Source organism: Natrix helvetica (assembly GCF_964273705.1).
Source record: "Natrix helvetica genome assembly, chromosome: Z".
NCBI lineage: Eukaryota > Metazoa > Chordata > Lepidosauria > Squamata > Natricidae > Natrix > Natrix helvetica.
In genome coordinates this window covers 19,498,361-19,512,194 of record NC_138554.1, presented here as the reverse complement: position 1 = coordinate 19,512,194, position 13,834 = coordinate 19,498,361, and the positions used below count along the sequence as shown (strand labels likewise).

The 13,834-nt window shown below is 39.4% G+C and overlaps 1 protein-coding gene across 1 annotated transcript; it reads right to left on the bottom strand.

Annotated features, from left to right (window-relative positions):
• Window positions 1–1,700: 1,700 nt before the first annotated feature.
• Window positions 1,701–13,407, bottom strand: FUS (FUS RNA binding protein). Its single transcript, XM_081970928.1, has 15 exons — window positions 13,317–13,407; window positions 10,184–10,208; window positions 9,302–9,456; window positions 8,519–8,660; window positions 8,163–8,356; window positions 7,766–7,976; window positions 6,140–6,177; window positions 4,690–4,722; window positions 4,160–4,269; window positions 3,503–3,632; window positions 3,230–3,340; window positions 2,781–2,922; window positions 2,589–2,677; window positions 2,217–2,364; window positions 1,701–1,997 (listed from the first exon to the last, which is right to left on the bottom strand). Exons 1-15 carry the CDS (start codon window positions 13,327–13,329, stop codon window positions 1,958–1,960), a joined length of 1,581 nt encoding a protein of 526 aa, XP_081827054.1. The 5' UTR covers window positions 13,330–13,407; the 3' UTR covers window positions 1,701–1,957.
• Window positions 13,408–13,834: the final 427 nt, after the last annotated feature.

Below are 13,834 nucleotides of genomic sequence, written 5' to 3'. Positions count from 1 at the left end.
TTAGCAACATCGTTGAAAACACCGACAATTAAAGATAAACTGATTAAGGAAACAGAAGGGCATCAAAATTGATGAGACTTAATAAGGAATGAATTGCAAAGAGGAGTCCATACAAATTTGATTAAGGAGATGATTAGAGGACCGATACCACAAATGGCAGAAGATATGAGATTGTTTTGCTACTGGAAAGATACAGGTTGATAGATGAAAGAGTATAATCTAAAACTAGTTAAACTTAGTGAAATTTAGTGACAATAGATATAGTTGAATAAATTGATAATGATAATAATGTATACATGTGTATTGTTATAAGTAATAATTGGATATGAATATTGAATGCTACCTATGAAAGTAAGATTAGAAACTTTTTTGGTTATATATAAAGGTTAATAAAAAAGAACTAAGTGAAATTTAGTTAAGTTTTGTTTATTAGGGGGAAAATGTTATGATAAAGGACAAATAAAGGAGAGATAATGATAACAATGTATATATATGCATGGGTACAACATAAGGAAAGTAAATGTAAATTGTAAACAGTGATTTGGAAAGGAGGATTAGAAATTTTTGTTACTAAATATTATGGATGTTTAGCCAGAATAGGCCATAAGGATTCAGTGTTATTGGAGGATATTAGAAATAGCAAATGAAATGCTAGTATGTGGTTATGTTTTAAATCTTGATATATTTTATGAAGGACTTAAACAATTAGTCAAATGAAAATGGAGGTATGATGATGGTAATATGTATAAATATATCTGAGTTAAAATGAATTGTGGTTGATGACTGTGGAAGAGATGCACGAAAGTCTTTTGTAACCAACTGATACACTTTCTACAGTATGTAAAGAAGGATTCTTTGTGTTGTGTGTTATGAAAAAGAAAATAAAAAATTATATTAAAAAATGCTTTTAGCCTGTTTTCTCATTGATAACTTCTGTCAAAAAAGAGAAAAATCTGGATTCTTTTTCCCTCTTCCTTTTTAATATCTGCTCTCTTTTGCTTCCAGACTGTAAAATGCATCCATCCTTCTGTAGGTGTTTACCTCACTTCTTAGCAACATCCATTTTACACAATCAGCGTAAAAATGGGAGATTTGTACCTCCACATTTCCACCTGTCTGTATTTGCATAGAAAGTGCCTGCAGTTTACAATCTCAATGTCTGCACTTCAACATGTAAAAGGCCAGCTTTTGCATTCAATGAAGGTAGACTTCTTTTAGCAAATTTAGCAGTTCCAACCAGGATGAAAAAGTTAACTTTGTAACTAATCCTCACACTTACATCTGTTATAGGTCTATAAAGCAAAGAACAACTGAAGTAACATCATAAGCAACTGCAATTTTGCTTAGTGACTGCTTTGCTTAATGACCAAGCTGACTGTCCCAATTGCAACTGCTAAACAAGGGCTATCTGTACTTCATGGGAATTTCAATGATGTAGGTAGAACAGCAACATCAGACTCTTTAAAAAAGACTCTGTTCCTTGTATTCTTACGTACCAGATTTTGAAAACAAATGAGCCTCACTAATAACCGCCCACATTTCTACAATGGTTTTTACTCAGAACATTTTTACAGAAAAAATGTATACTGAAATTAACAAAATTAGGCCTGGGAGTCTCTTAGCTCAGATCTGAATGACAAATTGAATTTAAAACTATCTCATTGGCGTAGTATTTCCTGTGTGACATAAAACCAATACAATTATTTTGAGAATTGCCTGAAAACATCTTTATTATTCAGCTCTATGTCCGCCCCCACCTTGCAGTTACAAGCACACAACTAAAATATATTTTTGTAATCTGGGATTACTCCAGGGACAGTCAACAAAAAAAATAAGAATAGGCATACAAAGTCTGTACACAAACTCAACATGGGGTACACAATTTGCAATGAAGTTAGACATCATACAAAATAAAAAAGTGTTTATAAATTCACATGGTCTGGGATCTTGTATTGGCTCAATAAGGTCTCTCACGGCGGTCTTGTCTGTGATCCCCCCTGCAGAGTGAGAAGAAAAAGATTAAATTTAAAATTACAGATTGTGACTACTAGCTATAGTTAGCTGTACTCCAGAGATAGGCTATTATGGGTGAAACTGATAGGAATTTAGGAGTGAAAAGCACAATACAGGTCCTAATAGCTTTTGGGAAACTTTTTATTCAGATGCAGAAATATGGTATATCATCTACAAATCCCACTGCTAGAAATAAATTTTACCTGGAGTCCATTTTTCCTGGTCCAAAATTGCCTCTGTCTCCGCCTCTTCCACCACGGAATCCACCTCGGTCTCCCCCTCGACCTCCACGGAAACCACCCCTGTCAAAGCCTCCCCGTCCACCACGTCGTTCTTCACCAAATCCACCTCCTAGGAAAAGAGAATAGATTACTCATCTCAAAGCAGAACTATAGTTTTCTCTTCTTTCATTCAGATGTTTGCATGAAAAGGCAAGCTACGTGTTTCACAAAATGTCGGCAAAAGACCATCATACATTTGTGTTCTTCTCCCATCCAAAGCACACAATAAATCTCACTCCTGTAAATGATTCTTCTCCTGTGCTAAGAATTGCAGATGAACTCTCTAATACTCACCCATATGTGGTCCCCCAGACCCGTCTGGTTTGGGTGCTTTGCACTGATTGCATTCATTGCGCCATGAAAAATTCATGTTCTCACATGTCCTACAACAAACACCATGGGAAGAAAGCAAGCCATTACAGATCAAATAAATTCACTCTAACTACCATCTTCCCTGTCACACAAATTGCTATAGATTTTACTTACGGATTAGGACACTTCCAGTCTCCAGCACGCTGCTGGCCGCCTCCACCACTAGGGAAACCACCCCGGTTTCCTCCACTGGAGCCACTGTTGCCGCTACCGCCGCCGCCGCCACCACCACCAAATCCACCGCGGCCCATTGGTCCTGAAGAAAATTCAAGGCAGCAACTAAGAACGTTTTCTTGCCAGTATTTACGATCTCATCCACTATAACAGCTATTTCTCAAATCTCAGCAATTTTACACATTTTTAAATTGCTGAGGTCAAGAAATACTGCATAAGGTATTTCCATCCATTTTATCTCCACATTCTACAACAGAACCTGGCCTTTCTTTCACCTTCACTGCTTTGCCATAAGACCAGTTCTTACTCTTCTCCTAAAATAAAATGACAGGAAGATGGATAAACAGATGCTCCATTACTTTCCAATTCCAAAGATAACTCTTACTCACCTCCTCTACCACCACGGCCTCTTCCGCCACGGCCATTGCCCCCTCCTCGGTTGAAGTCTGCTCTTCGGGTGGCAAATGAAACTTTAATTGGATTGCCAGAGAATTCTTTCCCTATAGAATTGGGGGAAAACACTTCTGTCCCTTACTGTGTTCATCACTAATTTTTATTTCACTTAAATTCCAATGACATAGAGACAATCCCTATACTATCACTTTAAACACAGCCATACAAATTCCCAGCAATAAAAATGCTGTTCCAAATCAATGACCTACCATCAAACCAATCAATGGCAGCTTTTGCAGATGGGGGATCATCAAAAGAAACTGTGGCTTCTCCTTTCAGTTTTCCTGTCTCACGGTCTGTATACAGGTTAATCATAGGCTGCCCAGTTTTCTTATTCATCTAAAAAAGACACGAGAGGACATTCTGATCAAAGTTTTAATGTAATTGTAGCTGCTCATACAACTAATGATTATATTTATTTGCTGTTCATTTCTGGAGACTGTCTCCCATCTCAAATGTTCGATTCTGGGCAGCTTATATTAAAAAAATAAAAAAATAAAACATAACTGCTGATGCTGTATTAACAGCAGCAATCAATTGAACAAGTAAGCAAGCAAGCAAACAAACAGGAGGGCTCCCATCATTCATTGGGGTCCCAGGCTTGATCAGAGAACCAAATCTTTAGGTCTTTTTTCTCTTTATGTAATCTCTGAAGTATAAAAATGTTAACTAGGCCTTTAGGTGAAAAATACATTACAAATAAAACCATCTGAAATCATCTTGGAGTCTACTATTTTCTTGCTTCAATTTAAAAATTCAAGGCAATTTTTGTCTTTACATGTGATTCACAAACTAGGTGATAATCCTCTGGATTCCCACTAGTGTATTGCTAAATGGATCCACAATAGTGCAAAGAATTTGTTTACCTTGATGAGGCCAATCTGCTTAAAGTATTCTGAAACCGACTCAATGGTTACATTTTCACCAAGTCCTTGGACAAAGATGGTGTTATTGTCAGAATTATCCTGCTCATTAGCTGCAAGAGAAGAATTAAGACTTTTAAACAAAATTAATTCCAAACAACACTTTAGTATTGAACCATTCTGGGCTGTACAAATTTTTAACTCTATTCCATTTTATCAAAGTGAACAGACATTTTCTTTGGTTAAATTTTCAATCCTGCATTATGATGTTGAAGTTCATTTCCCCTACAATTCAGTTTGTTTTTTTAACACAACTGAAATCAGTTTAATAGTTGTTTTATGTTCATGAGAATCCCAAGAGAGGTCAAAAGGCAGATTTGAAGATGCCCATCAAAAGTCTCAAGTTATTCTTGAGCATTGATTGCCTCACTGGTTTTCAGGAATAGCGGTCCTTAAGACGGAATACTTGTGATAAGTGCAAAGCTTTATTTTGATTATTAAGTGGAATGAGTATCAAACCGTCAACCACTTACCAGAATCATGACGTGAGCCTTGGTCCCGTGGTCCTTTTGTCACATGAAAACAAGGAAGGAAAGGTTCTGTTAGACAGAGTGGGGGGTCCTTTTTTCACATCACCAACACGATCACATTAGAAACAGGCCAGTGTTGAACATATGCAGCCTCATGATTAGAATGTAAGAAAACATACCCGCCCAGTGAGAAGTACTTCATGTTTTAATTATGAGATTATTTATTACATAACCAGTTTAAACATTCTTTCCGCCAGGTCATATTGAACCTTAATTTTTGCAGCTTTGGAGGGAGGAGCATAGCCTCCAGATACACACTCAAAACAGCATGGGACAACCACCCAGAGGAATCTATTTTTCCACTTTCATAGCATACGTTAGTCACTGCTACCCAGAGTTTTGTATTGACCCTCGATCACATTTTTTAAAAAATCTCCAGCACATGAGGCCTGAGGCAGAATTCTGCAACTTATTCCATTTTTGTTTTCTTGAACACAAGAGCTGTGTGTTAAGTAGACACCACCTTACACCACAGAACACATTTTGAGTAAGTCCTTTTACAAGATTAGATCTTTAGTGTTGAGAAACCATCAGGTTCTTTATTTGCATCAACCATTCTATTAACATATTATACAGAGAGTTCTTTTAAAAAACATTGTCACCTTTCAGCACATCCAATCTTAATTACTTTTGAAAGCGTATGCCCAACACTGGTCTCAAATGGATTAACAATCCTAGGTAGACCATTTAAAAATTTTTGTGCCAAGCCTTTTTCAGCAAACCCTATGGGAACGTTCCTTAAAACCAATTAGCTTAAGTTTGGTACATTCACGTTTTTTTTAAAAAGACCACCTTTTATGAAACTTAATATTAAAACCAAATTTTCTTTAAAATAAAAGCCCATGAAAACATTTATTTGTCAAAGAGCTCTTAAGAGTTTCATACAGACAAAATTATACATTCCGGTTTCAAGGGAGTGGCCCCTTGCATTTCTTTCCTGTACCAGTAGTTTTTTAAACCAGGTAACATAAACCTTCATTTTACCGTGTTTCTTCAGGACTGCATGCACTTCCATTAATACTTTTTAAGCCAACATTTGCATGTGTGTTTCTAACAAGGGACAACACACAAGCCCAACATTTATGAAGTGAATTTTCCACGTGTTCTCCCACAAAACACAAGTCTAGGTTTCATTTTTCCCCCAGTCTTGTTGCATAACATACAACCAAAATTGGCCCGAAGAACCCGTGTAGAAAACCCAGAACGTGGAAATCAGCACCACAGATACAACCAACCATTTTGGAATATGTGCCATAAACAGGGAGTGCTCCCATAGGTTTTTATCTGATAAACGGTGGCTTTTCATTTCTTTGGCATACAAACAGTGTCTCCGAAAAATAATATAATAGAAATACACTTTTGTGGTTCAAGTTTTTGAACTCTTTGGACTTACCACCAAATTTATTGAAGCCACCACCTCGCTCACCACCGCTGAGGAGATAAGTTAGAAGATAATGATGCTTTTTCCATGGCTAAAAAGGTTTGTTGCTAGAAACTACACCATATCCATTAAGATGCTGGCCAACACTTATGATTGATTCTTCCTGAAGATCTAAAGACAACCTCTCCACCTTTTTCTTGCCCTCATTTTTTTAAAATAAAGCATGATACCCTTTGAGAAGGTTTGCAATTGCTAACGTTTAGTCAATCTTGCTTCCGATCTTGAACCGTTACATGTGGCGTCCTGATGCAGCTTTTGAGACAAAGTTGTTTTCCTTGTAGGTGTTCTATTCTTGGCATGGACTGGTGAACCAAGCTTGTTTTTAAAATATCGCATACCGTGCACACTGTATTTCTAGGTCACTTTTCTCAAATTATTGTTTTTGCAAAGCTTTTGTTGCATACAATCCTACATGCAGATATCTGCTTTGAAAGCATGTATAAAAACCCATTCTCTCATCAGAATACTCATATTAAATCACTCAGCTCTAAAAACTGCATTATCTGCCTGCCATTAAAGATCTCTCTCCCTTCCTCAGACCCTTAACTAAATGTGGAAGGTGGAGATTTGATTAAAGTTCATTGACTTTCACACCTGTGGCACACAAAATGCAGAATTTGTTAACAGAACAGGTATTGTTAACAGAGCAACAACTTTTCATAAGCAAACAACCCTTCAACTACCCATATCTATACTCACCTCTCTCCTATCTTGTCTCCCCAAATCAGAAACCCACATGGTCAATGTTGCTTAGCAATCATTGTTTTTCAAATACCAACTTTAATCACCCCTCAATAAAAAAAAGGAGGCAGTACAAGTACCAAAGAACAGTTTGAGGATCCTACATGGTCGCTCGTAAACCACAAGTACAAGAAATAAGTAAACATGAACACATCCGTTTAAACCCAATTTGACAGCCATTACATGGCTAAACCATAGCATTAACCCCAAGGAAAAGCTGGCTTACAATTTGCCCAGAAGCATGTTGCTGAAACAATCATAGAAGCCTCAAAGTTGCTATCAGCATATAAACCATGCCCTTCATTAGGTTTACACTGGGGTGGAATTGAAGGATAATCCTATTATCAATCTCCTTTTTGCAAAAATTGTAGTAGTACGGTACTTGGTAGTATGAGAATCCTCTATGTACTTGTACACGACTCTAACATGGGTCACAGAGAAGTATAATTCACCTTCGAGGAACAGTATTGATACTCATATCAAGTGCACCTTTGAGGTTGTCAACAAATCCAAGTAGGATTACAAGATGAAAATGCCGTATTTCACCCCATGCACCAACTTGTTACTGCAATGACTGATTTGTCAGAAAGTAATTTTAACTCCTTCGCATGCAGGTAACAGAATACCTTTTGACAGTCATTAAGAATTCATCCCGCACCAAAAAACAAAAAGCACACCAATTGTGTACAAGATGATTTTCCCAGCCTTATTCACCAAAACTTCAGTTTTTTAAAAATGTTGTACCCTCCCAGAAACAATTAGCTTTTTTCAAGTACTAAGATTTTTTTTTAAAAAAACCCGCTCCCTCTACCACAACAACCTATTAGAGACACCTACCCCATGCCACCTCCACGGCCACCTCTGTTGCCACCTCTACCACCACTCCGATCAAAGCCACCTCTACCATATCCGCTGCCTCCTCCTCCTCCGCTGCCTCTGCCACGGTTGCGATCCTGTTGACCCCCATATCCACCTTGATCCTGGCTGCCATAGCCTCCTCCACTACCACTTCCACTCATGGAGGATTGATCCTGGCCATAGCCACCAGCTATAGAAAAAAGTGGGGAAAAAATCTTAGCTGATAAAACATGACCCTTGACTTCTGACAATAAGAAAACATGAGTAGGAGGGGTAAAACTCTTGCAGCGTTCCACCAGAATCAGACATTGTATTCTGTAGACTTCCCCTTTACCAAAATTTAAACTAAGATGAGCTGAAAAGAACATCTACTCACAACTGCCACCACCTCCTCCTCCACTGCTGCTGCTGCTGCTGCCATATTGACTCTGCTGGCCATAACTCTGAGGTGGATTGTAGGAAGGTTGCTGCCCATAGGAGCTTTGCTGCTGGCTGGCATAGCTTGACTGCTGGCCATAACTCCCACTTTGGGGTTGCCCGTAACTGGAAGTTTGGGAACTGGTGCCGTAACTGCAGATTTCACAAAAGAACAAGTGTAAATAATACTACTCTAGCCTCTTGCAAAGTATGTCCATTAAACTGGCTTTACCCTATTAGGATTCTTCAGGTTCCCCTCCCACAACTCAGGAGTTGGGGAGGAGAATCAGGACACACACACACCCCAACATTTACCTTCCAGTGCTGGAGCTGGTTGGCTGCTGAGAATAGCTGGGATAAGATGATTGTTGTCCATAGGATGACTGTGAAGTCTGACTAGGGCCATATGCTGTGGATGAGCCATAAGCTTGTGGTGTGGACTGAGTGCCATATCCAGCTGTTATGTTTTTTAAAGGGGGGGAAGGAGGGTTAGCAATAAATCAGCATCAAACATGGTGTCATATCAATACCTACAGGATTTCCCACCATTACTTATAGCTTTGAATTAAATGAGAGTGTTTATTTTTGGTTCAGAATGTATGTTTGGAATATGCAGGAGCATATAATCCAACACCTGCCTACAATCCATTAAAATATATTTGTTGCCAAGATCGCATAGCTGCATCACCATCCCAACAAGAGCTATATTATCCTGTAAAATGACAGTTGCTTTAGTAACTCAAAAGGGTGCTGCATTTGCTTCTGAAGTATTCCACACTGATGTTTTAATGAACAGATACAATTGTCAAGTTAGGAAATACAAAAGGTTTCACAACCTTACAGATAGTTGTTTTCCTAATCTCAAATCAAATTCTGTAATTTTAGCTAATAAGCCAAGAAATTCCATCAGTTATTACCAAACTATCACGGGATGGGATGCAACAGCATCATTTTTATATCTTTGCCTCTATAAACCAAGCCTGTATGTTGGTGTGTCACAGAACTGACAAGCCAGAATCACTCATCTCCCCCAGGTCAGCTGATCTCTCATGGTTTCCTATGTAGTTATGAGTTCAAAAACAAGATTAGTGTACTCACAGCCCTGTGTCTGGCCATAAGATGAGCTATAACTACTTTGGCTATATCCAGAAGTATCTGCTGATTGCCCGTAGCCACCATAACTCTGCTGTCCATAAGGCTGGCTAGTTTGTTGAGAATAACCTTGTGTGGGGGGAGTTGGGTAGGCCCCATAACTAATGGAAAAGGAGATAAAAATTATTCAAGGAACTTATATCCACAATGTACTTTCAGATTTTTGCTTTTTTACTGTATGTCTAGTGTGCTCCATTTAAATTACAGAAGTTGCAGGTGTTATTTTCAAAATTGCTGATAACCTCACAAATGTGGGAACTGTGCTATGTAATTCTAAAACTTACTGGAAATATTCAGAAATAAGCAATATATTTGGAAACAGCTTTAATCTTTATAGTTGGACAATTTAATGACTTTCCAACAGCACTTGAAAATTTGAGCATTATGGGGTCATCCTGTTGTCAAATTGCATTGGAAAATTTAATGAATATCTAAAATAAATGAATTTTAAGAAGTATTCCCTAAGGATAAATAAGATGTTTTTATGTTGATACACACTATTTTAATGCATTTCATATACACTGAATTTATTGCAGTTGATAGTTAAGATTGTTAATTTAAACAACTTTCTGTATTTTAGCCCCCAAGGGCAACCGATCTAGACATACTACTTGTAAGGAATTATGGTTATCAGTACATTTAAATAAAAATCAAGGCACAAAATTTCTGAAATTAGTACATCTTAATCTTTCTTATAGAAAAAAACTACTGCCTATTGAAAGCATGATATCAAAACATCTAAGAGAGATGGCCAGTACCTAAATTTGGTAAACAAAACAAAATAAACATGTTACTCATGCACAGAAAATTAATCCCAATGTCATTTACCTCTGTGTGGCTGATTGGCTATAATCTGCAAAAGAATTGGGGAAAAATTAAAACAGATCCACTGAACAAATTTTGAGAATCTAACACAATGAAAGGCAATCCCTAATTTGTATGACTACAGCTCCCAGCATCCCCAAGAATCAGGGCCAATAGATGCCTAGAGTTTTATTGCAATTTCTGAGATGCCCCAAGTTGTATAGCATTACCCATAAGTCTGTAACTGAAAATGTTTTGCACAGCCATGGCTGCCTCTCAGAATGGATGCATTAGCCCAAGAGTTGTATTTCAGTGTTGGTACACAGTATTGCACAAAAATGTGTAAAAATATCTCTATGCCACCTTGGCATGAGATCTGAAGAATGTGAGAATTATGTTGTTACACTTCAAATAGTACCCCTTATGCACCACACAAATGTGAAAAAGCAGAGCCCACCCTGTAACGTTACGTTTAACTTTATTATAGCTGTATTACCTGGAAATTCAGGTTTCATTAGTTTTTTAGTGGTGATATTAGCATTTAATCATGGCATCCATGCATTCTTTTGAAGTTCCAGAAACCAAATTTTTTTTTTGAACCAAACCAATATTTTCAATGTGATTTTTTTTTTCAGCAACTAAATGAGAGAGTGTATTCTGGAAGTCTTCGGATACATTTGCAAGCATTAAAAAACATACAAACTTGATTCAGGAAAAGGAATGATGAAACCCACAAATTTGCCGCTAGTGAAATGTTACCTAAAACCAGTGCTTTCTACTATTTCTCATGTCTAATTAATATTTTCTATTGTTTGATTTATTGCTTTCTAATGCATCAGATATACTAAATGCATTATTTCGATAACCTATAAAAAACTTGACACTCCCCCTTTAATCAATACCTTTTGCTCTGCCTGAAGTATCCATGACTTGTGGTGTGCATATTGTGAAAAAGCCAACTTTGCAAAGTAAAGTGTCTCTTCCCAAATTCAGTGATCATATTCTTTTCTTATTTACACCAGTTGGATGCTTGACTTTTAGGCAAGCAGCTGGGGATGCTTCTGGTGCTGTTTAATCAGATTTACAGAACTCTTTTTATGGCAAAGTTCAAGCATCCTTTCATTCCAGAAGGGAAGGGATTGGGAATTAAGGCATTTGAGGGGGAAAAACTGTTACCTAGAATGTTTGACTTATTAAACTTTTAAAAGGGTAATATTAGCATTTTTAACAATTGCAATCTAGCCCTCTTCTTGTAACTTTTAAGAAAGCATGCTTTTCTCTTCCTAGCCAAAGCCACTTGTTTTAGTATTCCAAGAACTTGTTTAGTACATAAAATGTATTCTGGAAGTCCTTGAATATACTGTACTTAAGTGTTGAAAGAAATACCAACTTGACTGGAAGAGGGAGTATGTAATCTATAAATCTGTCACTTGTGGAATATATGAATCAACGTTTTCTATTATTCAAGTTTTACATATAATTAATGTCTTTATTGTTTGATCACTTACTTACTAGTATATCATATGTACTGAATGTATGTAACATTTGTTTCTGTAACCTATAAAATACCTGATCCTTCTTAATACAAGTAGTCCTAGACTTACAACAGTCCATTTAGTGACCAAAGTTACAACAGCACTGAAGAGAGTTATGACCATTGCACCATCCCTATGGTCAAATGATCAAAATCCAGTGCTTGACAATTGCTTTATATCTATGACCATTGTCACGTTATTCCCTTTTGCAACCTTCTGCCATGCAAAAGTCAGCGGGGAAGCCAGATTCACTTAACCATTACTATCTGAAGACAATGCTCCACTTAACATTGTAACAAGGAAAGTCGTAAAGTGAGGCAAACCCACTTCACCAGTGTTTCATGTAGTGACAAATTTTGGGCTCAATTGTGATCGTTACTAGTTTATTACTGTAAATGCTTCTTTTTCTTTGTCTGAATTACTTGCACTCCAGGGGTTTTGGATTTTCGGGTAGGTGCACCATCTTTGCAAGATGTCCTTTGCACTTATGTTTTTTCTCTTCCACATTCCGTGAATATGGTCTTCAGCTCTAGCCTGGGACAGCAGACAATTGTGAAGCCCTCCAATTCTCCTCGTCCAAAGGCCCATTTCTTTTTAACAAAACCATCCAACAGCCCGTAATGACGGCAATTTTTTTTTGCAAATAATAAAAATTGTGAGGGGTGGGGGGAAAGGCCGCGCAGTGAAAATGATTGGCAGCTTAACAGGGACGAGGAATAATTCACCTACCCATGGAGCGGAAAAGCTGTTAAAAGGCTCAGTTACGAGCTTAAATAGGTTTGACAGAAAGGGAGCATGTGGTATTAGGACCGAAGCCCAGCCGCTCCTTTTACGGACCACTAGCGAAGACGGGGGGTGGGGAGAGATGAGCGCGCGCTCCCTCAGCGACTAAGCAACCGTTGCGCGCGCGTAGGCGAGCGGCCATTCTAAACGAAGGCGCGCAACCGCAGAGGAAAAGAACCCGGATGTTGCACTGCGACAAAAAAGAGCGGATGCTACGCGCACGCGCAGCCGGCTAGACGAGGCAGCGCATGCGTACTCCAGTCAGAAAGCCCGCTTATTTTCCTTAGCGGCTCCGTCTCGCGCATGCGTGGTTGTCCCTGTCCCCTCAACAGTTCCTCGGAAACCCCGTTCTCTTTCTCTCTTCGCCCCCCCTCCTCTTACCGGGTCTCACGCTTTCCTAAAATGGCCGCAGCGAATGGCGCAGTTGAGACCGATGGGGCGATGCGCAAACCTTTACACGGAGATGGGAGAGAGCATCCGTTCGTTCAACCTCCCTTCCCCGGTTGGAGCATCCGCATCCTTTCCTCTTGCTCCCTTCAAACGCCCTCAGAGCATGAGAGGGCGAAGCGTCCTCTCTTACTCCGGGTTCTAGTCGACTCACGTCCGCCTTCCTCCTTCTCCCTCAATGGATCCCCCCCCGAGGAATCCAATTTGCCCCCAATGCCCCATCGCACGTTCTCTGTGACCACGAGGACTAGCGACTTGATCCTGCTGAAATCGAACTTTAAAACCCCTGCGCCCCTTTTCCAGCGGCTTATGGATGGCCCGGCGCCCCCTTCGCGATCTTTCCGGGAAAACCGACCCTTGTCTCCCCGGCGACACCCCTGCCCCTCTCTCACCGTTGGACGCCATCGCTGAAGCTTCTCGACAAACTCCCTCGTGTCGCCTTCGCCCCCTTGTCCTGGCCGCTCCCTTCGCGGCAAATATACCTGCCCCTCCCCTTTCCTTTGGGTTACACCATCTCAGACAGCAGGGGTGGCCGGGAGAGTCAATTGAATCAGGCCGATTGCTTTTCGCTCTAAAACAAAACAAAGATTATCTTGTTCGCCGATGAGTTTGCAAGCCTCCACCCGAAATTTCTTTGTTTTGAAATAACCCTTTTTCGCCGCACTCCGCGTGGAGAGATTTAAAAAGCCAGCTGCTTTTCTCCCCCTCCCAATTGAAATGGTGTCGGTCCAACCTGCTGGATGGGATGAGATCACGGAGGCAGCCTGGGCGCAACCAAAGGAGGAAACGGGGGAGGGGGGAAGAGAATTGAGAAATCGGAAAGCAGCTCTCCCTTTGGGCCTCGGTTGTGGGCCCGGGGGTGGCGTCTTTTGCAAAAAATCCTATGGATGAAATGTCAGAGGAATCTCGA